The sequence below is a fragment of the Gossypium raimondii genome, chromosome 7 (genome assembly GCF_025698545.1).
Source record: "Gossypium raimondii isolate GPD5lz chromosome 7, ASM2569854v1, whole genome shotgun sequence".
NCBI classification, from domain to species: domain Eukaryota; kingdom Viridiplantae; phylum Streptophyta; class Magnoliopsida; order Malvales; family Malvaceae; genus Gossypium; species Gossypium raimondii.
This window is the reverse complement of record NC_068571.1, coordinates 4,588,215-4,614,137: the sequence shown is the minus strand read 5'-3', so window position 1 is coordinate 4,614,137 and position 25,923 is coordinate 4,588,215. Positions and strand designations below refer to the sequence as shown.

General features: G+C 32.6%; 5 protein-coding genes across 5 annotated transcripts; 1 reads left to right on the top strand and 4 right to left on the bottom strand.

Annotated features, from left to right (window-relative positions):
* The first annotated feature begins 6,795 nt into the window (after window positions 1-6,795).
* On the top strand, window positions 6,796-9,779 carry LOC105765953 (alcohol dehydrogenase class-3). Its single transcript, XM_012585245.2, has 9 exons — window positions 6,796-6,960; window positions 7,043-7,179; window positions 7,710-7,756; window positions 7,840-8,165; window positions 8,326-8,408; window positions 8,585-8,660; window positions 8,902-9,059; window positions 9,140-9,301; window positions 9,382-9,779. Exons 1-9 carry the CDS (start codon window positions 6,927-6,929, stop codon window positions 9,496-9,498), a joined length of 1,140 nt encoding a protein of 379 aa, XP_012440699.1. The 5' UTR covers window positions 6,796-6,926; the 3' UTR covers window positions 9,499-9,779.
* Window positions 9,780-13,867: 4,088 nt separating this feature from the next.
* On the bottom strand, window positions 13,868-14,695 carry LOC105771588 (uncharacterized). The gene is made up of 2 exons (XM_012593026.2): window positions 14,218-14,695; window positions 13,868-14,113 (listed from the first exon to the last, which is right to left on the bottom strand). The coding sequence occupies exons 1-2, from the start codon at window positions 14,526-14,528 to the stop codon at window positions 14,077-14,079; spliced, it is 348 nt and encodes a 115-aa protein (XP_012448480.1). The 5' UTR covers window positions 14,529-14,695; the 3' UTR covers window positions 13,868-14,076.
* Window positions 14,696-17,014: 2,319 nt separating this feature from the next.
* On the bottom strand, window positions 17,015-17,916 carry LOC105766038 (uncharacterized). Its single transcript, XM_012585332.2, has 2 exons — window positions 17,413-17,916; window positions 17,015-17,295 (listed from the first exon to the last, which is right to left on the bottom strand). Exons 1-2 carry the CDS (start codon window positions 17,691-17,693, stop codon window positions 17,241-17,243), a joined length of 336 nt encoding a protein of 111 aa, XP_012440786.1. The 5' UTR covers window positions 17,694-17,916; the 3' UTR covers window positions 17,015-17,240.
* Window positions 17,917-22,212: 4,296 nt separating this feature from the next.
* On the bottom strand, window positions 22,213-22,911 carry LOC105764946 (uncharacterized). Its single transcript, XM_012583773.1, has one exon. It carries the CDS (start codon window positions 22,909-22,911, stop codon window positions 22,213-22,215), a length of 699 nt encoding a protein of 232 aa, XP_012439227.1.
* Window positions 22,912-24,905: 1,994 nt separating this feature from the next.
* On the bottom strand, window positions 24,906-25,757 carry LOC105766026 (uncharacterized). The gene is made up of 2 exons (XM_012585324.2): window positions 25,286-25,757; window positions 24,906-25,168 (listed from the first exon to the last, which is right to left on the bottom strand). Exons 1-2 carry the CDS (start codon window positions 25,564-25,566, stop codon window positions 25,114-25,116), a joined length of 336 nt encoding a protein of 111 aa, XP_012440778.1. The 5' UTR covers window positions 25,567-25,757; the 3' UTR covers window positions 24,906-25,113.
* Window positions 25,758-25,923: the final 166 nt, after the last annotated feature.

Here is a 25,923-nt window from a genome sequence, read left to right as displayed (position 1 = left end):
AAATGTGGGTTACTCACAAAACTTAAGGAGAAGTACAAAACCTGAGAGAAAAGTCAAGGGTTAAAGAAATAATAGAGAAGAATGTGGGCCCTCACGAAAACCATGCTTAAAAAAAAAGGCATCTAGGTGAGTGTGACAAAAAGCCGAAGTGCACGGCATGATCATGTAGGCATAAAAGCATTTAGGACAAACACGTGCATATCATGATAACATCATACATGACATATACATGTATCCCAGTAGAATAAGGGATTTTGGGTGGTCGCTGCGCTAAATCAATGAAAAAGAAGGCTTTTGAGTTCCACATGATGATCTTTTTCGAAACTCTGATTCTTTCAAGAATCATTTCCTTTTTTCGGTTTTCAAAAAAATCAACTCATAATCCAAGAGGTGAGTTGAGCCTCGGGTCACACGCCGAGGTATTTTTTCAATTTCTTTTTTTTTCAAAGATCAACTCATAATTCGAGAGGTGAGTTGAGCTTCAGGTCACACGTCGAGGTATTTTTTCAATTTCTTTTTTTCAAAGATCAACTCATAATCCAAGAGGTGAGTTGAGCCTCGAGTCGCACGCCGAAGTATTTTTTCAATTTCTGTTTTTCAAAGATCAACTCATAATCTGAGAGGTGAGTTGAGCCTCGGGTTACACGCCGAGGTATTTTTCAATTTCTATTTTTCAAAGATCAACTTATAATTCGAGAGGTGAGTTGAGTCTTGGGTCGCACGCCGAGGTATTTTTCAATCTCTATTTTTCAAAGGTCAACTCATAATCCGAGAGGTGAGTTGAGCCTCGGGTCGCACGCCGAAGCATTTTTCAATTTCTGTTTTTCAAAGATCAACTCATAATCCGATAAGTGACTTGAGCCTCGGGTTGCATGCCAAGGTATTTTTAAATTTCAGTCTTTTATTTGTTTTAAAAATTCTAGTTCTACCCAAATCCATTTCATTTTTTTATTATTTTATTGCTCGTTGACGTACTTTAATTTCTAGTTTGTTGTCAAGTTGATGTTTTCGAAGTAATTGTTATTGTCATCATGAGTAAAAAAATCAGACGATCGAACAAAATTTAGTGCTTTTAAGTCTTTACTCTATCCCTGTTTCACAGCGATGAGCAAAGAGGGGCAGCTGTAATCACTGAATTTTGTCTGGTTCGGATTTCATGTTTTAATTTTTATTTCCAAATTACGGGTCTGGATAATTGAGCTCGAAGTATTTTTTTATCAAGGGATTTAGAGTTTGGGCCCATCTCATATGGGCCCAATGATTAGGCCTGTTGTGATTAGATAATTGGGTTTATCCCAATCTAATTTTGGACTTGTTTGGGCTTTAGCCCATTAGTGTTTTTTATGTTATATTAATTTAAAAAATAATAGAATAATAATAAAAAAGAAAATCAGAAAAAATACAAAAAATTTACTAATTATATTTTGGCTCTAACTTTTTCTAAAATTACATTTTGCCCCCTAACTTTTCCTAAAATTATATTTTGACCTCTAACTTTTCTTAAAATTACATTTTGGCCCCGTGAGTTTTACATCCTCTACAATCCGGTCCTTCTGGCACATCACGTCAGTTCTGCAGCCTTCAAGCGCATTTCGCGCACCTACCCTCAGCTATTTTCGACGGCTGACCTAGGCTCATGATGGCCTCCAATACTACTTGAAAATAAGAGAAATCAACAGGATAAAAAAGACTTTTTCTCCTTTCAAAATGGGCAGCCAAGAACAAAAAATAAAAGGTTTTGAATGAAAAAAAGAAAAGAAACAGAGAGCTAAAAAGAAATCTCCGTCCGGCCTCCCTTGTCATACCCCATGTGACCACCATTTCCAACATCACTTCGCTCACTCGACCTATCTTAAATCGAAACCCCAACCTTCCTAATATCTATCTTTGTTCACCTTCAACAATCCAAAATGCCAAGCAACCATAGAAACCAAAAGCAAATAAAAAAAACTCATCCTTTAGAGGAAGACGCCGGCGAAAAAGGAAGATCTGGCCACAACCATCAAGGATCAACGAGAGCTCGAGAAATGAGTGGCGAGCGACGGTGGCTAAGACGAGCCGCAATGTCCTTACGTCTTCCGGAGTTTTGAAAAAAAAAAAGAAAAAAACAATGAAAGAAGAAAAAAAATAGGGAATGAAAAAAAGGGGGGAAACGCCGGCAGCGACCAAGCCGCAGGGCGGAGGAAGCGACAACAGAAAGTGGATGGAAAGGAGGCTAGGGTTAGAGAGAAAAAGAAAAGAGGAGGAAAAAGAAACAAAAAAGAAAAGAAAAAAAGAAAAAGAAAAAGAAAAAGAAAAAGAAAAAGAAAAAGAAAGGGAAACAGTCGGGTTGACCCAACCCGCCTCACTGACCCGAGCCCACAGACCAGCACCTGCAGCGGGTCAGCACCAGCAGCAAGCCGGTCCAACAATGGCCCAAATCCACCAGCGGCCCAGCAATAGCAGACCAGCGGCTGTAGATCAGCACCAGCAGCAGGCCGATCCAATAGCGGCCCAAATCCCACAGCAGGCCTAACAGCAGCAGACCCAGTAGAAGACCCAACCCAGCAGAAGCCCAGTATCATTGGCAGGCCAGCCAAGTAGCAACCCAACGCCAGAGGCAGACCGATCCAAAATAAAAATAAAAAAGGCCCATTTTGCCTCGAATCAAGCCGATAACTTTGGGGCTTTTGGTTTTTTTATCCACTTTTAATTTAGTCCATGTATTTTGATGATATCTCGTTTTTAATTCAAATACTTAAGGCAACAAACCGATTTAGCATTAAGTCATTGATTTCACTGCTATGTTGGGTGGATATCATTGATTTTTTCTAAATACTGAACGCCCTTCTAAAAATTAAAAAAATTCAAAAAAAATTTCATTAAAAAATAAAATCTTGATCTTTACTCTCAAATTATCGAAATTTCATTTTAAAATATATATGATACAATAATATGTAATTTATCAAAATTCTCAATTTTCAATCGGATCACAATTAAATATTAAATTGAACTTGTATTTTTTAAAATTGAGACAACACGCGCTTAACGAGATACAATTTTGGGCGTCACGAGGGTGCTAATACCTTCCTCAGATGTAACCGACCCCCGAACTCTAATTTTCTTTGGATTTTGACGCAGACCTAAAATCGATTCTTTGTAAAGAAATTTTAAAAATAGTTTTTTCTTTTAAAAAAAGAGAATTTAATAGGTGTCCGATCACACCTGGAAAAAGGATCGGTGGCGGCTCTTCTTTTTAAGTAAAATTGAGACTGTTGTCCAAATTTTCAATAACCGTCAAGATAAAATTTCCTTTCGTAATGACCTCGACTAGCGCTTGCAAAAGTTTTTAGGTCGTTACACACATGGACAATATATATACCAAAAGGGCCCAAAAGTTCACAACCATTAACCTTGCATAACTAAAGATGTAAGCAACATCATCATAAGCAAAAGAACATAAAACTCCTAGTACGTGCCATTTATAACCAAACCCAAAATGATTAAAACTTCTACCAAGTCGATGAATGGATAGTGTGTGCTCTGACTTGAACTTACAACCGTCTGAGATTTTCGATGATTTACAAGGAAAGAACACAACTAACATAAGCAACTAATGCTTAGTAAGCTCGTATAATTTAAACTTAAACTTACCAAACAAGAATTTACTCATACCATTCATGCATAGATTCATTAACTAAACCATAGGCACATTTATTTCCTATACACCACAAATCTCTCAAGGTTAGTGGGTTCATCAATAAAAACATATAATCCTATCATTACATGGAACCTTTATAAGTAAACATATAAAGTACATAATTCATTCATCATATAATCAAATAGCATAACTCTTTTCATTTCAAAGTGTTCATACCAAAATCCTCCATATTCGCATGCCAAAATCATATAACATCTAATGTATCCAATCACTTATAATTTATCACCTGTTGAACCAAATGAAATATCGTCGGATACTCGGGCATGATGCTCACACAAGCTGTGAAATGGGCTTGCTCAGGCGAGCTATGGGTCAGAATGTTAGGCTACATGATGCTACTCACACGAGCTGTGGGAATCCACAACAAATGCAGGACTTTAGTCATCAGTCGAGCATCCACAACCAGCACTCAAAACAGTAACTAACCCTAATGACATGCCATTTGTATCCTAAGTATTCATGATGTTCAAATGATCCATGTTTCATATCCAAATCATATAATTATTACACATTATCTCATCACAAATACTTATCCGTGTAATTTCCCATTTTCAATCATAAGCTTCGATTTAGCTAGTTTTGTAAATTAATCTAATTCATCATAACATATATCTAGCAAACCAACTTAATCACTACATGCATAATAGATATTAAATGTCAACAACAAAAATTAATCAATTTAACGAACATATGAAATTACCTACTCAAAAATGATTATAAATGCGATGTCAACGACTATTTTGCTAACTTCGTTTTTCCACCATTTGTGTCTGATTGATTTGTTTCTTGATCTAAATAATAATTTTCATTCAATTAATCATTTCAAACAACTTAAATAATCAAACATATATATAAGCCCTTCTATTATCAATTTATAAAATTACCCCTAAACTTCACACTTTATGCAATTTAGTCCCTAAACCTGAAACTTTCGAATTGAACACATTTAAGCTTAAACCAAGCTAGCTGAATTTCTTATAGCCCTTGTACAGCCCATAAATTTCACAATTTCACAATAGTTTCATGAAATTTTACTACTTTAATAGTTTAGTCCTTAAACATTAAAATCATTAAAAACTAATTTACAAAATAGTCATATTTAGCTATCAAGCTTATAAAACTATCATTAAACTTCAAAAGCTTCACAAACTCAAAAATGGCACATTTTAAAATGCTTAACAATTTTACGAATTAATCCTCAAGTTAGCTAGATTAAGCTACAACAATCTCAAAAATATAAAAATCACTAAAAACGAACTCGAAATACATACCATGCAAGAGAAGTAGTGTTGGTCGAAAGCTTGATACCCTTTAAAAATGGTGTTTCAGTTTTGGGAATGAAAATTGAAGAAGATGATATCATTTTTCCTTATTAGATTTTAGTTTAATTACTTATTTACCAAATTACCCTTAAAATAACCTTAATAATTTACTAAACAATGTCTATAACCGTCCACTATCTATCTATATGGTATAATTACCACTTAAGTCCATCAATTCACATTTCTATAGCCATTTAACACCTTTAACTAATAGTAATTAACTTTTGCATCTTTTACGATTTAATTCTTTTTACTTAATTAACTATTTAAACGTTAAAATTTTCTAACCAAATTTTAATACGACCTTGAAAAAACCCTATAAATAATAAATAAATAATAAAATATTGACTCACTTGTTGAAATTGTGGTTCCAAAATCACTGTTTCCAACACCACTGAAAACGGGTTGTTACATACCCTTTTACCCACTACTTCAACAATAGAGTAGTAGACGTGTCCATCCTCTTCCCTTTGATACCCTAGCGGACCACCAAGAGGAGGAGTATTGTCGTGATTTTAAACTATGTCAGCATTCAATAAGCATTACCATTATGCAAAGGCATGCATAAAATAAATTTTAAACTATGTCAACATTTAAGGTCAACAAATTACATAATACATATTTACATGCCATAAAATCAAGCTTTAAACGATTAAAAGACTACCGAATCGATAACAGGATAGTGTGAGCGTCTTGTTTATCCGCTTAACATGTTTCACTTGACATGTTCCGCAAGACGACAATCTACAAGGAAAAAGGGAGGTGGCGGAATAAGTATATTGAATACTTAATAAGTCCGTATGAAATTTACTTAACTTACCTTGAATGTTTAGTAAAATCCCAATTTAAAAAAAAAAAAACAAGTGACAAGCCTTGAGTAATTGTTTTATGGAAAATAAATTTTAAAAATTTAAAAGAAAAATTTCAAAAAAAACCTAGGTTAATAAAAAGTACTATATATATCTATATTATTTTGTGTTTTTTTCTATATTTTAATGATTTTTATTTTTCTTTTTAAATTTTCACTATTTTTGCATTTTATGTTTTTTAAAAGAAAAGTATATTTTTAAATTCTGGAAAATTTTATAATATTTTTATTTTAAATTTTTTTGAAAATTTCCTTCTTTTTGTTATTTTCTAAAATTTTTGTATTTAAAAAAAATACATTTATTTTAGAAAAAAAAACATAAAATTAGGTGATGTGGTGCGCTTCTAGCATGCTACATCATCTTTTTTTGTAATGACGGTAACAACTGGAGTAACATCCCTGGCGTTTGGAAACTTCAGGTATTAAATTGATAAAAAAATTCTTTTAAGTACTAAAGTGATAATTGAGTACAATTTTAGGGGCAAATTGTACATTAACCCTAATTATTATAATTTTTATAATATTTATAAGTTTTATGAATTTTTTATAATTTTATAAGTTTATAGAAAGTTTTAAATATTTTAATACACTTTTATTTTTTAGAATTTATTATAATTTTTATAAACTTTTATGAAATTTTTAATAATATTTTATAAGTTTTAAATATTTATATTTTTAATGATTTTATGAAATTATTTTTATAATTTTTAATAATTTTTTAAATAAAATATAATATTAAACTAAAAGCTATTACGCGTAAAATCATTAATGAAAAAATTTAATTGATTTTTTATTCTTTTTGTTAATGACAAGAACTTGGATTTGGGATACCAAAACCTAGTGAGGGATAAGATTCCACTGTGAAACAAACATCAGCGATTCCTGTACAAATCGATTTGATTTATCGTATATCCGGAAAAACAGAAACATTAAGATAGTTTTGTCCACTCCTTCTCTCAACCTCAAATAAATTGATTAATTGATCCTTCTGATTTGAGATTTCTATTTTCTTCTAAAATCCTCTTCATTTTCATCAATGGCGACTCAAGGGCAAGTCATAACTTGCAAAGGTATTTCTCTTTATTTATTTATTGATGTGTTTGCCAGTTGTTTTAAAACCTTATTAATTCTAATGTGCTTGTGATTGTGAAGCGGCGGTGGCTTATGAACCGAACAAGCCACTGGTCATTGAGGATGTCCAGGTGGCTCCGCCACAAGCCGGTGAGGTTCGGATCAAGATTCTCTTCACTGCTCTCTGCCACACTGATGCCTACACTTGGAGCGGAAAGGTTTTTCCGTTTTCTTTTCATTTCCATTTTCTATATCTACATGTTTCCTTTTTTGGTTTGCAAAATATATCAGTGCCAATTGCTTATCTTGAACAAGGAGCTGTTTAAGATGTATGAAAAAAAAGGGATTATTTTAGCTTTATTTGCTTTTCCATCCTAACGAACACTACTTTTTCAGTAGGATAATGATTTTTTTTTTGGTTCAAAAAATGCCATGTAAACTTGATTGCTAGGAACGAATAAAAAGTGGAAATTCCATGCTAAATGGGAGTATTTTGCTGATTTTGTATTATTGATTTAAAATAGGAAAGATATGTGTATAATGTTTTGATTTCATTACTCTTTTGATGTTAACTTCGAATTGGGGTGAGATACTATTGATAAGAATATAATTTGATGTTCTTTGTGTATCCTCTTGCAGTGACAGTGCTAACACCTAGTTTGATCTGGTTCTAGTTTTTCTTTTCTTCTTTGATATTTTTCTAATTAGCTGTTTAATTATGATGTCATGCTTGATTTACCTTTTTAAGGATCCTGAGGGTCTATTCCCGTGCATTCTTGGACATGAAGCTGCTGGGTATGTTTTTTCCTTTTAGTTCTTACAGTTTATGAGCCTCTTGGTCGGTAAAGAGTGAGAAATGTTTGAATTTTTGAGTGCAGAATTGTAGAAAGTGTTGGTGAAGGTGTAACTGAAGTTCAACCAGGTGACCATGTCATCCCTTGTTACCAGGCAGAGTGCAGAGAATGCAAGTTCTGCAAATCAGGTAAGACTAACCTATGCGGCAAAGTTAGGACAGCCACTGGAGCTGGAGTCATGATGAATGATCGCAAGAGCCGCTTCTCAATTAATGGGAAACCTATCTACCACTTCATGGGCACCTCAACATTTAGCCAGTACACGGTTGTACATGATGTTAGTGTTGCAAAGATTGATCCACAGGCTCCTTTGGACAAAGTATGCCTTCTTGGTTGTGGTGTTCCAACTGGTAAGTGCTTGTTTAGCTTTCTCTTCATTTTATGATTCTGTAATTGCATATACAATCATATAGCAATTGGATTTTTTTTTATTTGACTGTATATATATTATTGGTTTTGTGATGCCTTTGTACAAAACTTTCATTTCATACATACTTTGGTGTTGGATAGGACTTGGAGCAGTTTGGAACACAGCCAAAGTTGAACCAGGGGCCATTGTTGCTATTTTTGGCCTTGGGACTGTTGGTCTTGCTGTAAGTGTCAAATATGCATCTTGCGTAGAAATTTGTTTATACTGTTTATTATTAAGTCCTATGCATATTTTGAGCTGCATTTTAAAAATATTTGTTATTCTCATCGTTATTCTCTTTGTGGTGCTTGTTTGTTTGATATTAAATTGTTTTGGTGATCCTGGAATGCAATGTTGCAGGTCGCAGAGGGTGCAAAGTCAGCTGGTGCTTCAAGAATAATTGGCGTTGATATTGATAGCAAAAAGTTTGATGTAGGCAAGTAATTTACAAATGATAATGCTTACAAAGAAGAATTTGATAAATATTAATATGAAATATTCAATAAACAATGTGTAATGTGAATAATGAAATAAATTGTAAGAAAATGGGTGGATATTGTTTTTCTTATCTTTTTTTTTTTTTTTTTTTTTTTGTAATAAATCTAAACCATTCATTATTTCTGTTTCTATATTCTGATTTCTTTCTTTCCTTCTTTTTGGTGAAATGCAACTTGCAGCAAAGAATTTTGGAGTTACAGAGTTTGTGAATCCAAAGGACTATGATAAGCCAATTCAGCAGGTCCTTGTTGATCTCACAGATGGTGGTGTTGATTACAGTTTCGAGTGTATCGGAAATGTCTCTGTCATGAGGTCTGCTTTGGAATGCTGTCACAAGGTATGTGTTGCCTGAATTTGATGAGCACTAATGACTGCATAAACGGAAGATCACTGCTAAAGTGCCCGAGAAATTTTCAGGGCTGGGGAACATCAGTAATCATAGGTGTTGCCGCATCAGGTCAGGAGATATCTACACGACCTTTCCAATTGGTGACTGGCCGTGTTTGGAAAGGGACAGCTTTTGGTGGTTTCAAGAGTCGTTCACAAGTGCCTTGGCTTGTGGACAAATACATGAAGAAGGTAAACATAGTTTGTAGGCGAATCTATAATTAAGCCTGTAGAATGAGCAGGATATTATTATACACTCCTTATCATTGCAGGAAATCAAAATAGATGAGTACATCACCCACAATTTGACCCTTGGAGATATTAACAAGGCATTTGATCTGATGCATGAAGGGGGTTGCCTCCGATGCGTGCTTAAGATGAATGAATGAGGCTAATATGGGTGAACTAAAGGGGTGATCTGTGAAGAACTACGTGCCTATCTTCTACAACCGGGTTTGTACTTCCACTGCCAACTTATGAGTGTAAAGTAGAGTCTGTTGGAACAAACTTTTTCTATGAAGCCTAGTAGTTTAACCTTGTGAAAAATGTTTGGTTTATGATGTTAAAAGAGAACCAGCGATGGAGGTGTGTGCATGAATGAATGAATGAATGAATAAAATAATTAAGCTCCAAATCATCTGAATTATGGAGATGATGAGTATTGGACATATTTTGGTTGTTCCCTCGTGCAAGAATTTCTGGTGTCTATTCCTTTTTTCTCCTTTGAAAGAATTGCATAATTTCCATTTCCATCAAATTCCAGTTGCTGTTTTCGGGAAATATGGACTGATTGTGTCCTTTTGGTGGAGAGAGTGAATGAGATCAGTCTCAGATCAACGCACTCTTGTTGGTTTTGCTTGGTCCGATTCCTCAACTAGAAAGAATAGCACTTTGGAATTCTAATTTCCTGCAGGGGACCTTGCAGATAATTTTACATTTTCAATAGTCATAAAATTTGGTACAATAAGAGTAATCTCATTGCATCATTTTAGGTAACCGTAAAATTCTTAAGGTAATGTTGATTTTATGATAATTTTAACCTTTGGTTTTATAATTTTGGTCCATTGCAATTTATTCTCCAATATTTTCTATCATTTGTGACAATTAAGTATTTCTAAACTAGATGAAATTAAGGAGCTAGCTTAATTAAATTAAAGAATACCTTGTTTTTTCCAAAAGGATAGACATAAATTATACAAAACGTCATCAAGACTTTACATTTTAATAGGTTTGTTTTTACACTATATTTATCATTTAAAAAAAATCAAATGTATAATTAATTATTTAAAACAAATAAAATTTTAATTGCATTTCAAGAGATATATGAAATTTAAAAAGATAGGTAAGATTTAAAATCAAGCATAATTTAGTAAAATGGTTTCTAAATAATCTTTCATTCTGTCAATAAATAGTCAAATAAACCAAACATGGTAATATAATTACCCAATAAATTTTATATTCTAGTTTTATGTTTGAAGAAAAATTTTAATGGTTTAATAAACTTAATGTTACATTTGGTATACTTGATGTAAAAAAGGAATGCTATGTAGTTTCTAAATGATGGATAAAAGATAAATGTTGCTACGTCAATATGTTTAGTTGTTGAAGATTATGATATCTAATGTGTTATTTGTTAATGTATTCTCCTTCTCGTGTTTATGTTTATAATTTTTTTAAAATAAAATAAAATATTAAAATGGAATGAATATTACTATTTAAAAATATTTATATTAAAATAAAAATTATTATAGTATTTAATTTTATATTAATATTAAAACAATAAAATAAAAATATTGTTTAACAATATATTAATATTATTACTTTTAGAAATATAAAATAATAAAAATATTTATATATAAATATAAAATAACAAAATATGAATTTGTATAATATTAATATTAATATAAATTTACTTTTATATCAATATTTATATATATATATATTGTAATTAAATTTAAATAAAAATATCTTAACAAATCATTGGATTTAAGTTTAAGTTAGGCCGGGTTGATAGAGGACAAGGAATCCTTATTCAAGTCCAGCTGAAGATGGGTTGGGCAGGCCACACAACTCATAAGCAGCTCTACTTGTAATATGTGATTGTTGAGTGAAGTTATAAAATTAACTGTGAGTGTATCAAATAATGATATTTATTATATATATATATATCATTTTTATGCAATTATTATTTATATTATTTAATATATTTATAGTGAAAATTTTAAATATTAATTTTATTATTTAATAGTGTAAATACTTTTTATTTTTACAGTTATAATTTTAAAATTAATATATCAAATAAATTGTCTTTTTTTTCATTCTAATTCAAAAAAAAAACGTTTTCGAAAATATTGTTTTATATCTATTTCAATAAAATCCATATTATATATATAATTTTAGTACAGAATCTATCTTCTCAAATCTCACTGCAATAATTATTTTAAAAAATTAAAAGGTTTAAATATTATTTAAAATATAAAAATCATAAAAATAGACAGTAAAAATTAAATATTTTCTGAAATTATAAAATGTAATAAAAAAAAGAATGCATGTTTAGATTGAACATGGATAAATGCACGCTCATGTTCATCCCATCAAAATTTTAAAATTTAAAAATATAAAAATATAAAATTATTTTGAAATTATAAAAAATATAATTATTAAAAAATCACTTTCAAAATGACCCTAAATAAATGAATGTATAAATTCAAACATATTGTGACATATGTTTGTCTAGGTTGATTATAAACCTCATCTTTTAGTAATTTTAATATTTCTTTTACAAATTTCTATATTTTTATAATTTTTATCAAATATATTTTGATTTGTTTAGATTCGATGATATGCATTTTAGATAGTTAACTAAAAATAGTTAATTTAAAGATTAATGTGGATAAAAAAAATACAGAGATCAAATTGAAAAAAATATTAAATTCAAAGATTAATGTGGTTTTTTTTTATCTCAATAATACAAAAAAAATTATTACCTCAAATGCTATACACATGAAATTATTTATTAAAATGACAAGTTTGCAATAATTATCATAGGTGGTGCCTTACAAGTAGAGGTGATCATGGGCCGGGCTGGACCGGGCCCAGATAAAATTTTAGGCCCGTTTTTTAGGCTTGGGCCCGACCCGACTCAAAATATGGGCCTAAAAATTTGTCCAAGCCTGACCCGAAAGAAAATTGCTAAGCCCGACCCTGACCCAGCCCATATTTAATTAAAAATAAAATATATATTTAATATATAATCCGGGCTGGGCCGGGTTCGGGCCAAAAAAGTCTTACCCGAGGCCTGGCCCGTTTTCTAAATGGACCTCATTTTTTTTGCCCAAACTCATATTTCGGACCTATATTTTTACCTGAACCCTCTCATTTTTTGGGCAGGCCGTCAGGTCTGGCCAGGTGGCCCAATTCATGATCACCTCTACTTACAAGTTGGCACCACCACTTTTTTTTTCTTTCACAATCATCAGTCCATCGTGAGGCCATAATAGGGTTTTAAAAAAATCATTTTTAATAGGCCATAATTGGTGGTGCCAACCTATACGGTGACACTAATATATGCCAAAATATGGGTTTGAATCGGGTTGGAAGGGTGGAGGTTGTCTGTCAAGCGACACCCTTTTTTTTTTTTTCATTTTTTATCTCAAATAACAAAATTTTTATTACAAAAAAAAGATATATGCATGTACATAACAAATATTCAACATATATAGATAGTAAAAATTGGTAAAACTAAATAAGTTCAATCAATTTAATTTTTTTTATAAAAATCGTTTCAATCATTTAACTTTTTTATAAAAAGAAAATTAAAAGTATTCCCAAAATTTTCAGATTTACAAATCCTTCAGGAACACAGCTCAAACCAAGGCAGTAAAAATTCTTAAAGAAAAACTTCAGCAACTGCCACCATTAAAGATTCCAACAGACGGAAAAATAATCTTCCAGTGAGAACTATTGAGGAGCCATACTTTTTGAAGAAAAGGAAGGGAAAAGATATCTCTGTGGATATAAAAGCGGAACCTTCAAAGAAATCATTGCAGTCAAAAAAGGGATTTCAAAGTTTGACTTTCCTTATAGAGATGGACATGTCCTCCTTCCCAAAAAAGCTCAAATTCAAACAGAAAGACCTTGAAGGTGGTTAATTCTAAAATCTAACGTCAACTCAACACCTACATCCAACTAATAAATAACACAACTTGCTGCTTAAACCCGTGGGCACAAGCTTGAACTACGTAAATAAAGCGGTAGACAGTGTTGTGGGTATAACGCCAAAACCTGCGGCTTCAACACGTTGCTTAAAAGAAAGTTAAAAATTAAATCGTATAATTAATATTATTAATATTTTCTATTAAAATTTATTAATTTAAGTATGTTAAATAGATTACTTAATTACAAACATGTTTAGTTAACGAATTTTAATTTTTTAAAATTTATAAATTGAAAAAATAGAGAATTGAAATTTTAAGTTTTTAAAAGTACATAGACTGAAATAACTATTTTAACCTAGATTAATCTCAGCAGGTTTTAAGACAACTTGGTTACCACTTACCAACAAGGAGGCTCTAATATGATTTTCATCTCCCTCATTTTGCCTCCTTTGAACGGTTTTTTTCTCAAGTTTTCGTAACACAATCTTACGTGGCTTAATTGGTATTGATATTATTGTTAGTATAAAAAACATGATTTTAAGTGCAGGTTAGAGAGAAGTTATAAATAATTCTAAACATTGTATAAAAAAAACGAAGACAATTAATGGAACAATACTTAGTGTGTTTGAAATATGATTAAAAGTAACAACCATAGTACACAAAATTTTATTATAATTATTTATATTAGCCACTAAGACATAGCAATAAAACTGTGATTTATACATGCGTTGTGGACATTCAGTTTTATTTTTGGCTCCCTTGTGATTGGGGTGTTGTCTATGGATCATCTTCTTCATCTTTGACTTGAGCCTAGATTGCATTTGCTTTCTCCATGGCAACAATTTTTCTGCAAATTAAATACACAAGTCAAGGCATGCATCTTAATTAATCAAATGATAATAAGTAAATTTATAAGATGATAAGAAAGTTTGAATTGCAGAATCAAATTACCGAAGGAAACGAGTAAGGTTAGCAGCTTGAACCAAATCTCCTCCCTCACGAGCTTTCAAGATTCCCAACATGAGTTCCAGCTTAAGTCGGGTCAAGGCTGATTGCTTGGCCATCATTTGAGCTTCTTGTTTCAGCTCATTGCATTGCCTCTCAATCTCTCCGAACCTTGTCATTAATTTTGACTGCTCCTCTATTAAGCATAGTTGATCTTCCCTTACCTTTCCCATCTCGGTTTTCAGTCGTTTGGCTTTGGTCCTCACTTTCAAATGCTTCTTCGCCATTTCTGGGTTATCAGTCCTGCTGGGTGCCATGGGATGTTTATAAGTGTTGTAGGCTTGTAGTAGCTGATCAAGTTCTGAAGTAAAAAGCCGATTGAGATATGATGTTGATGACTGAAATTGTGCCCAGACATGGTTTAAAATAGCTGGAATTCAGTAAGTTCCTCGGAACAACGGCGAACTTTGATCGAAATGACTAAACAGAAGGACAGGCGAAATTTACAATAAGAGTTATATATAGTGGTCAGCATCCTCTCGAAGTAGAGACTCTGCCTTTAGGTATCGCGCGCTCCTTCGAATGTAATCGCGCGATATCTGCAACTTCTTCCTGAAAGTGATACGTACGCTTTTTATAATATTTAAAAACTTTAAAATATGCTTTCTAACAAATTTCGGGCAATTTACCTAAAAAGGCCATTTTTTTTCAAAATTTACCGAAATGGGCCGGTTTTTTAATTATTTACCGGAATGGGCCATTTTCCGCGAAATCGCGTCCACGTAAGGCGATGTCAGGGTACGTGTCAGGACATCGCGTCCACGTCAGTGCGATTTGATGACGTGGACACAAATTGCGTCCTTGAGGGAGCGATTTGCTGACGTGGCATGAACAGTTTATGTTTTTAAGCTTGGAAAACTTTGAAAGGCCATAACTTTTGGCTCGGTTGTCCGATTGAGACAATTTTTTTTTTGATTTCGAATAACTTTTCGAGATCTACGCGCTGACAAACAGCCGAAGGCGGTTTGCCGCAGTTTTCATCGAAAAAGATCCCTTTTTGCCCCTAAATTTTGATTTTTTCGATTTAAAATTGAATTTTGAAACATTCAAATCATTATTTTCCTTATTTATTTGAAGTAAACACCGGATATTTTTTTACAGAATTGTCTTATATCATCCTGTTATAGGTATAAGTCAGCTCATTCCACTTTTGAGAAGTTCCCTAAAATTTTTCATTTTATTCAATTTAGTCCCTAAAACCTAAATAGTCATATTTTCAAATCTAAGCTTCGTTTTTCAATTCAAATTCAATTTCATCCTTCCATAACATTCAAATATTCTTAAGTACAAAAATTTCATGCTAATTTTGAAATAATTACACTTTAGTCCCTATACTCGTAACTAACAAATTATACTTTACAAATTAGTCTCTATTCATCTCTAAGAAGTTTGTCAGCATTTAGATCTCGAAAATTTATTCGAAATCAAAAAAAAAATCGTCTCAATCGGACAACCGAGCCAAAAGTTATGGCCTTTCAAAGTTTTCCAAGCTTAAAAACATAAACTGTTCATGCCACGTCAGCAAATCGCTCCCTCAAGGAAGCGATTTGTGTCCATGTCAGCAAATCGCGCTGACGTGGACGCGATGTCCTGACATGTACCCTGACATCGCGCTTACGTGGACGCGATTTCGCGGAAAATGGCCCATTCCGGTAAATAATTAAAAAACTAGCCCATTTCGGTAAATATTGAAAAAAAGGGTTTTTTTTGGTCATTTGCCCACAAATTTCATCCTTCTAATTTTCAAATTTAGAAATTTTATTAAATTAAGATTTATTACAACGTTACGTCTTCTTGCACTAATAATAATGTTTATGTCAATCGAGTTAAAACTTAATCGACACCTATTTAAAAATATTTTTTTATATTTATATTCAAATAAGTTTTTATTATCAATACAATTTACATGGTCTAAAACTTAGATATGAACGCTGAGCAAACAAATAAAAGAAACCCTAAAAATAACTAGAAGGGAATGTGAATTAATAGAAGTCCCTGTATTATATCTCAAACTGTATTTTGGTCTTTCCATTTAAAATTGAGTAAATTAATTATTATATGTTAAATAAAGGAGTATAGTAGTCCCTTCTTTAAAATATTGTGCCGTTAAATGCTTATATTGGTGTTATATAAATATAATGTATAATATGAAATTTGACCCTTGACCTTTATATACATTTATTTTAATTTGACTTTTACTCGTTTATTTAGAGAAAATTGACCCTTGACTTGGTATTGACTTGGTACTATTTTATCTTATATATCATCCTAGCAAATAATTTATAAATTATAAAAAAATTAAAAAGTTCATAAATAAAAGTTATAATTCCAAAAATTATGAAAAAGGCTCTCCAAAATTGAGAAAAAGATAAAATTTCAAATACATATAAAATAATTTCAAATTTTCTATAAAAATAAAAATAATTTTAAAAATTTTAAAAGATTATGAAAAATAAAAAAATACAAATAAAAGAATGATCATCCGAACAATCATATCTCTTAACGCTCAATAAAAGAATAAATTTAACTTAATTTTATTTTTTAAAATTTGTTTTATTTTTACTTTAAAGAATTTTTAATAATTTTGGAATTATATTTTTATTTATGATTTTTGAACCTTTATTTGTTTTTGAAATTTTTAATAATTTTTAAATTATTTGTTGAGGTGAAATATAAAATAAAATAAAATTTAATTAGCATTGAAATGTTGAAGGCTATTCCAATAAAAAAAGTAGAGACTAAATTGAATAAATGTGTAAAAAAAAAGATAAAATTTATTATTATATATTTTATATAACATCAAAATAAATATTGAACAACATAATTTACACGTAAAAAACAAAGCACTCTTCAAACTTCTCGGTAAGCACCACAACAGTACTACTGCAGCATGCATTAGATTCCATAAATGAAATCACCAAAATTCTGCTCCAACGATCTCCGTTGCATTTGCTTTCTATGTATCTTCTTCATCCTTGTGCGTCAGCTAAGATTGCTTTTGCTTTTTCCAGGGAAACAATTTCACTGCAAATTAAATGCAGAAATCATAGTTAAAATAAACCCATGCATCTTACGTAATCAAATCATCATAACTACTTTTATAAGATGATAAGAAAGTTTTTAATTGCAGAAACAAATTACCCAAGGAAGCGAGTGAGATCAGCGGCTTGAACCAAATCTCCACTCTCACGAGCTTTCAAAATTCCCAACATCAGGCTCAGCTTGATTCCAGTCATGGCTGATTGCTTGGCTATCAGTTCAGCTTCCTGTTGCAGTTCATTGTATTGCCTCTCAATCTCTCCAAACCTTGTTATTAGTTTTGTCTGCTCCTCTCTTAAGCATAATTGGTCTTCCCGTACCTTTCCCATCTCGGCTTTCAGTCGTTTGGCTTCGACCCTCACTTTCAAATGCTTCTTCGCCATTTCTGGGTGATCAGTCCTTCTTCTGGGTGCCTTGGGATATTAATTTATAAGTGTTGTAGGCTTGTAGTAGCTCAAGTTCTGAACTAAAAGCCGATTGAGAAATGATGTTGATGACTGAAAATGGCCATCATCAACATGGTTTTAAAGAACTTAAATTCAGTATGAAGAACCGGCGAAGAGGGATAGAACTTAGGAGGAAACTACTAAAGAGAAGAAAGTGCGAGAAAATTCCATTAAAGTGCAGTATATATAGTGCATCATCAAGGAAGGGAGACTCCATCGTAGTATCGCACGGTCGTTCTACTATGATCGCGCGATATGACCAACTTCTTCCTGGGGATAGAAATGCCATCCTGAAAGGGATACATAGGCTTATATATAAATATTATTTATTATTAATATGAATTTAGACCAAAACTTGATCTTGGGAAAATTGATGGAAATTCAACCAAAGGCAGGGCTATGGTTGAAGAAGAATTTTCACTGTTGTGTGGTAAATGTTTATGCCCCTTGTTGTGTTGTCGTTGTTCTTTCCTTCAAGTGGACAAAGTCTCACTGATCAATATGAAATTCATCCTAAGATGCTTCGAGGTCTTTTTGGTCTCAACACATATTCTCAGAAGTCAAATTTGATTGCTATTGGACCAGATGAGGAGTTTGACCTATGCCAAATCGATCTGATCCCCTTTTTAGTCTTCATCGTCGTTGTTTTTCATCTCATAGTGGGGTTGCACTGGGAAAGACCAATTGATTTTCACTCATTCATTGTAGAAAATTGAACAATATTTGGAGAAATAAAACAAAGAAAATGATAAAGACTATAATGAAAAGAGAAATAATTTTTGTATATGGAAGAAATAAAATTCCTTCTAATGAACTTTTTATTTCAATCACTCTACTTAAATTCTTCATCACATACAACTCTTTATATAGGAGTTGTAAGTGACTATTCATCTATATCACTAAATGCTAGGAGTTGTCACTATTCATTTAACTTAAATACTATAAGAGTTATGACTATCCATGCATGTGTATAACTTTTCATATTCAAGTCTCTTCACTCTTCATAATGTGTGTAACTTTTCATAATTTATTTGTACAAGATTAATTTAATTATGTGCCAACAATGCCTCCCTTAAATTAAACTTGCTTCGAACTCCCAACCTTTCAACATTTTTCTTGAAGACTTGTCCACTAAGCGGCTTTGTGAATATATCAGCCATCTGATCTTCTGTCTTGCAATATTCAACTTGAATATCACCATTATTCACTAGTTCCCTCAAGAAGTGATACCGAATGCGAATGTGTTTTGTCCTTCTATGAAGAACTGGATCTTTTGTGACCGAAATAGTAGAACTATTGTCACAAAACAAAATCGTTGACTTGCTCTGCTTCTGCTTAAAACTCTCCAAAATTCCACGTAACCAAATCAATTGACATCCTGCATAAGATGCAGCGATATATTCAGCTTCTGTAGTCGAAAGCGCCACAACTGATTGTTTCTTTGAACTCCATGAAACTGCACCACTACTAAGGTGAAAAACATAACCAGAAGTGCTTCTGCTATCATCAATGCTTCCTGCTAAATCACTATCCGTATAACCAATGAGATCAACTAATGTATTAGCTTTATAGAAAATTCCATAATCAATGGTTCCCTTCACATATCTCAATATTCTCTTGGCAGCCTCCCAGTGATTGGAGTAAGGTTTCTCCATGAATCTACTCACCAAGCTAACAGCATACACGATGTCAGGCCTTGTCGAAGTTAGATACATCAACTTCCCAACCAATCTTCTGAAAATGGTAGAACTGACAAGCTTTCCTTCACCCTCTTTAGATAACTTCAGACTTGTAATGCATGGAGTAGAGACTGGATTCGCATTTTCCATCATGAAATTTTTTAGAACTTTCTTTGCGTACCTCTCTTGTGAAATAAAAATTCCTTTCTTGGATTGATGAACTTCAATGCCTAGAAAATGATGAAGTTCTCCCAAATTTGTCATCTTAAATTCTACCATCATTGAGTGCCGAAATTCTTTCAACATCTTCACATCATTTCCTGTGAAAATAAGATCATCAACGTAGAGACTTACAACCATGAATCTTCCTTGAGAATTCCCTTTGATGTAGAGAGTATGCTCATATGGAGATTTCTCGAATTCACACTTCTGAAAATAAGAATCGATGCGGCTGTACCAAGCTCGGGGTGATTGCTTCAACCCGTACAAAGCTTTCTTCAACTTGTAAACTTTTTCTTTTTCTCCTTTTTTGACAAACCCTGGTGGTTGATCAACATAGACCTCTTCTTTGAGAACACCATTCAAAAATGCAGATTTTACGTCCATTTGGAACATTTTCCAATTGTTTTGGGCAGCAAGAGAAATAAGTAACCGAACTGTCTCAAGTCTTGAAACTGGAGCAAATACCTCTGTAAAATCTTCTCATTCCTTTTGCTTGTATCCTTTTGCAACCAGTCTTGCCTTGTACTTGTTGATAGAGCCATTCGAATTCATCTTTGTCTTGTACACCCATTTGACTCCAATTGAATTCTTGTGCGGCGGTAAATCTGTGAGTTCCCATGTATCATTGTTTTCAATTGAGCAAATCTCTTCTTTCATGGCTTTCCTCCATATTTCTTCTTGATATGCATCATCAAAAGAAATTGGATCTCCTGCAAAGAAAGCAAAGAATACAGCATCATTTTGCACAACTTCATCCGTTACATCATATAACTCTTGGATGCTTCTCGTTTTTCGGATCGGGCTGGATGAAGAAGAATTTGACGAAGAACTTGGGGAAGCAGGAGGATTTCCTACTTGAGCATCATCTTCAGCATTCTCAATTACTGTCTCTTCTTCTTGTTTAAGTTCAAAAGGAAAAATTGGCAAATTTTCTTTTTCAACTTCCATTTCTTCAAACATGGAATTTTCATCAAACCGAACATCTCGGCTTATCACAATCTTCTTTGTCACTGGATTGTACAACTTGTATGCCTTACTTCTTTCACTATAGCCAATGAAAATGCATTTCTCTGACTTGTCATCCAACTTGCTTCTCATTGCATCTAGAATATGAGAGTAAGCAACACTCCCAAATACTCTAAGATGACGAACACTAAGCTTTATACCATACCAAGCCTCATGTGGTGTGTAATTCTCCAAGTTTCTTGTTGGTGATCTGTTTATAAGATAAACTGCACAGGAAATAGCTTCAGCCCAAAATCTTCTTGATAACCTCTTCTTCTTAAGAAGACATCTAGCCATTTTCATAATTGTTCTGTTCCTTCTTTCACACACACCATTTTGCTGAGGTGTATGGCGGACTGTCATTTCATGCCGGATGCCACTATCTCGGTAATATTTCTCAAATTCTTTTGAAAAATATTCACCTCCACGATCTGTCCGTAAGGTGTTAATTTTCAGCTCAGTAAAGTTCTCCACTTCTGCCTTGAAATCTTTGAATCTTTGAAAAGCCTCTGATTTTTCTTTGACACAATACACCCATAACTTTCTTGAGTAATCATCAATGAAAGAGATAAAGTAACGATTACCTCCCAAAGATGAAACTGTCATTGGACCACAAAAATCCGAGTGAATAAGTTGCAATGGTCTTCTTGCTTTCCACGAGGATTGAGAAGGAAAAGCAATTTTGTGTTGCTTTCCAAGTTGACATGCTTCACAAACATCATCAAGCCGATCGATTTTTGGTAAACCTCGACCATCATCTTCCTTGAAAGCATCTCCAAATTTCCATAGTTCAAATGTCCATATCTATCATGCCATAACTTTGAAATTCCTTTATGAGCACCAATAAAGCAAGACATATTCTGATTTTGAAGGGTGAGAGAGAAAAGATTATTTGATGCCACTCCAACTCTAGCAACAACCTGATTTTTCTTTGACAAATAACAAGCCATGTCACGGAAATGAATATCATACCCCTTCTTCAAGAGATGCCCAACGCTAAGTAGATTATTTTTAAGACCAGGAACAAAATAAACTTCAGACATTTTCTCTACCCTTCCTTGCTTTGTTTTGAACTCTAACTCACCAACACCACTAACTTTGTAAGCTTTGCCATCTCCTACTTTTACTTCTCCACAATCAGATTCAAATAACTTCAAAAATAAATTTTTGTTACCTGTCATATGCTTGCTAGCACCACTGTCTATGTACCAGACATCATCAATCTCTCCACCATGAGATACGAGCAACAAAGTTTCTTGCTTTTGCTCTTAATTATTTTGAACTATATTAGCTTCATTTTTTTCTTCTTTCTTGTACCAGCATTCACTTGCCAAATGACCAGGTTTGCGATAATGATAACATTCAAAATAGCCACGACCTCTTCCTCTTTGATTTCCACGTCTACGTCCTCTTTGTGATCCTCTAAAATTTTAACTTTGGTTGGCTTCTTTCCATCCATTCTCCATGCTTGCATCTTCACCTCTTTCACGAGCATTTGAGCCTCTTCCTCTAAAATTTCTTCCTCTTCCACGACCACGATCTCTTCCTCTTTAATTTTTAAAATCTCCCTTCTTCTCATTCAGAGACAACTTTGACTGGAGTGCTTGATCTAGATCTACTTCCTTTTTCTTCTTGTTTAATCTTTCTTCATGGGCTTGCAATGAACCTGTGAGTTCATCAATAGTCATGGTACTCAAGTCCTTTGATTCTTCAATGGCTACCACAATGTAGTCAAATCTGGAATCTAAAGAACGGAGGATTTTCTCAACACCACGAATATCATCCATAGTTTCACCATTTCTTTTTAATTGGTTGACTATGGACAAAACCCGTGAATAGTAATCAGAAACTGATTCTGACTCTGTTTTTTGCAAGCTTTCAAACTCCCCTCGAAGAGTTTGCAACCGAACTCTTTTCACCTTTTCATCTCCTTTGAATGAATTTTGTAAAAATTCCCATGCTTGTTTTGCCGTGGTGGCACAAGCTATTTTTCCCAAGCGCTTCATATGATTGAACTCCTTGATATATCCAAAATAAGGCTTGCTGATTTTTTTCCTTGATTTTCTTAGACTCTCTTTTTGAACTTGTGCTAATCCTTCCTCCTCTTCAGCCTCAACTTCATTATAACCTTTTTCAACAATCTCCCAAACTTCTAGAGATCCAAGAAGAGCCTTCATTTGGATACTCCATTTGCCATAATTTTCTTTGGTTAATTGGGGAACGGAAGAAAGAGGAATAGAATTGTTCATTTCGATTGAACAAGGCTCTGATACCAATTTGTAGAAAATTGAACAATATTTGGAGAAATAAAACAAAGAAAATGATAAAAATATAATGAAAAGAGAAATAATTTTTGTATATGGAAGAAATAAAATTCCTTCTAATGAACTTTTTATTTCAATCACTCTACTTAAATTCTTCATCACATACAACTCCTTATATAGGAGTTGTAAGTGACAATTGTCTATATCACTAAATGCTATGAGTTGTCACTATTCATTTACATAACTTAAATACTATAAGAGTTATGACTATCCATGCATGTGTATAACTTTTCATATTCAAGTCTCTTCACTCTTCATAATGTGTGTAACTTTTCATAATTTATTTGTACAAGATTAATTTAATTATGTGCCAACATTCATGTCTTATTGCTTTTCGAGGCCTATCTGCATCGGATGTTGTCACAACAATCTTGGCCATGAAGACTGCATTGAGCATTTTGTTCCGATTTAAACGGTGGAAGAATGCCGTCAGTTGATTGAACCGGACTCGATTATGCCTATTTGTTAGAGTCTCCTAAAGAGATCAATTGCGGAAGTTGGAAATCGGCAATGTTGTATTTGTTTCATCGGGTGGGTTTGTTGTCATTGCTAGTGTCAATGATGGAGGAAGTTGATGAACTTAAAATGGTGTCGATCTTGCAATTTTTATAATGGCTGGTGTGTCATGGTGTCTAGGCATCTTTGGTTCGATTAAGGTGTGCGGTTGTGTGTTGGTAGCATTATAGTTGGTACTTCTATAGGTGTATGTTTTATATCTCATCGTATCCTTTCGGTTAGTAACAAATGACAAATTATTTTATGGATTCTTTCCATCATATCATTCATGATCCTTTCCTAGTTATATAATAACTTTTCATCAATTTTTTCCATGTCATTGATACATAATCGCGATAGTTTTTTTAACCCTTAACCATAAAACCTTAAACCTCGAATCTCAAATCCCGAATTCTAAATCTTGAACTCTGAACCTCAAACTTTGAACCTAAAACTATAAACCTCAAATCATGAACACCAAATCCTAAACTCGAATCTTGAATTCAAGACCCTAAACCTTAAACATCGAATCGAGAATCCTAAACCTTGAATAAGTTTATACAATACGAACAAGAATTAATTAAAATTTATAATACGAACAAGAATTAATTAAAATTTATCTAAAATATATAATATATTAAACTTGAGTATACCATGTGAAGTAATAGAAGTCCTTGTATTATATCTCAAACTGTATTTTGATCTCTTTGTTGAAAAAGGGCAAATTAATCATTATATGTTAAATAAAGGAGCACAATAGTCCCTTGCCATTAAATGCTTATTTTGGTGTTATATACATATAAGGTATAAGGTATAATATGAAATTTGACCCTTAACCTTTATACATTTATTTCAATTTGACTTCAACTCTTTTATTTAGAACAAATTGACTTTCAACATTACAATATAGATTTGGTAGTATTTTATTTTTCATATTAGCAAATAATTTAAAATTTATAAAAAATTAAAAATCATAAATAAAATTCCTAAAATTATGAAAAGGCTCTTCAAAATTGAGAAAAGATAAAATTTTAAATACAATTTAAAAGATTAAAAATAATTTCAAATTTTCTATAAAAAAAGAAAAAGGGTTTTAAAAATTTAAAATATTATGAAAAAATAAAATATTCAAAAATACAAATATTTTTTCTTTTTATAATTTAGAGAGTTAATTATGTCCAAATTATATATACTTCTTCCTTTTAAAAGAGTGATCATCCAGAACAATCTTATCACTCAATAAAAATTAAAATTTAACTTAATTGTATTTAAAATGAATTTTTATTTTTACTTAAATTTTTTATAATTTTTGTTTATGATTTTTTGAACCTTTCAAATTTTTTATAAAATTTTAATAATTTTAAATTATTTATTAATGTCACAAGTAAAATAAAATAAAATATAATTAGCAATGAAATGCTGGAGGCTACTTTACTCCAAATTTATTATTATATTTTATATAACATCAAAACAAATATTCAACGACAGAATTTACACGTAAAAAACAAAGCACCCTTCAAACTCCTCGGTAAGCACCACAACAGTACTGCTGCATGCATTAGATTCCATAAATGAAATCACCAAAATTCTGCTCCAACGATCTCCATTGCGTTTGCTTTCTATGTATCTTCTTCATCTTTGTGCGTCAGCTAAGATTGCTTTTGCTTTTTCCAGGGAAACAATTTCACTGCAAATTAAATGCAGAAATCATAGTTAAAATAAACCCATGCATCTTAAGTAATCAAATCATCATAACTGCTTTTATAAGATGATAAGAAAGTTTTTAATTGCAGAAACAAATTACCCAAGGAAGCGAGTGAGATCAGCGGCTTGAACCAAATCTCCACCCTCTCGAGCTTTCAGAATTCCCAACATCAGGCTCAGCTTGATTCCAGTCATGGCTGATTGCTTGGCTATCAGTTCAGCTTCCTGTTGCAGTTCATTGTATTGCCTCTCAATCTCTCCAAACCTTGTTATTAGTTTTGTCTGCTCCTCTCTTAAGCATAATTGGTCTTCCCGTACCTTTCCCATCTCGGCTTTCAGTCGTTTGGCTTCGGCCCTCACTTTCAAATGCTTCTTCGCCATTTCTGGGTGATCAGTCCTTCTTCTGGGTGCCTTGGGATATTAATTTATAAGTGTTGTAGGCTTGTAGTAGCTCAAGTTCTGAACTAAAAAGCCGATTGAGAAATGATGTTGATGACTGAAAATGGCCATCATCAACATGGTTTTAAAGAACTGAAATTCAGTATGAAGAACCGGCGAAGAGGGATAGAACTTAGGAGGAAACTACTAAAGAGAAGAAAGTGCGAGAAAATTCCATTAAAGTGCAGTATATATAGTGCATCATCATGGAAGGGAGACTCCATCGTAGTATCGCACGGTCGTTCTACTATGATCGCGCGATATGACCAACTTCTTCCTGGGGATAGAAATGCCATCCTG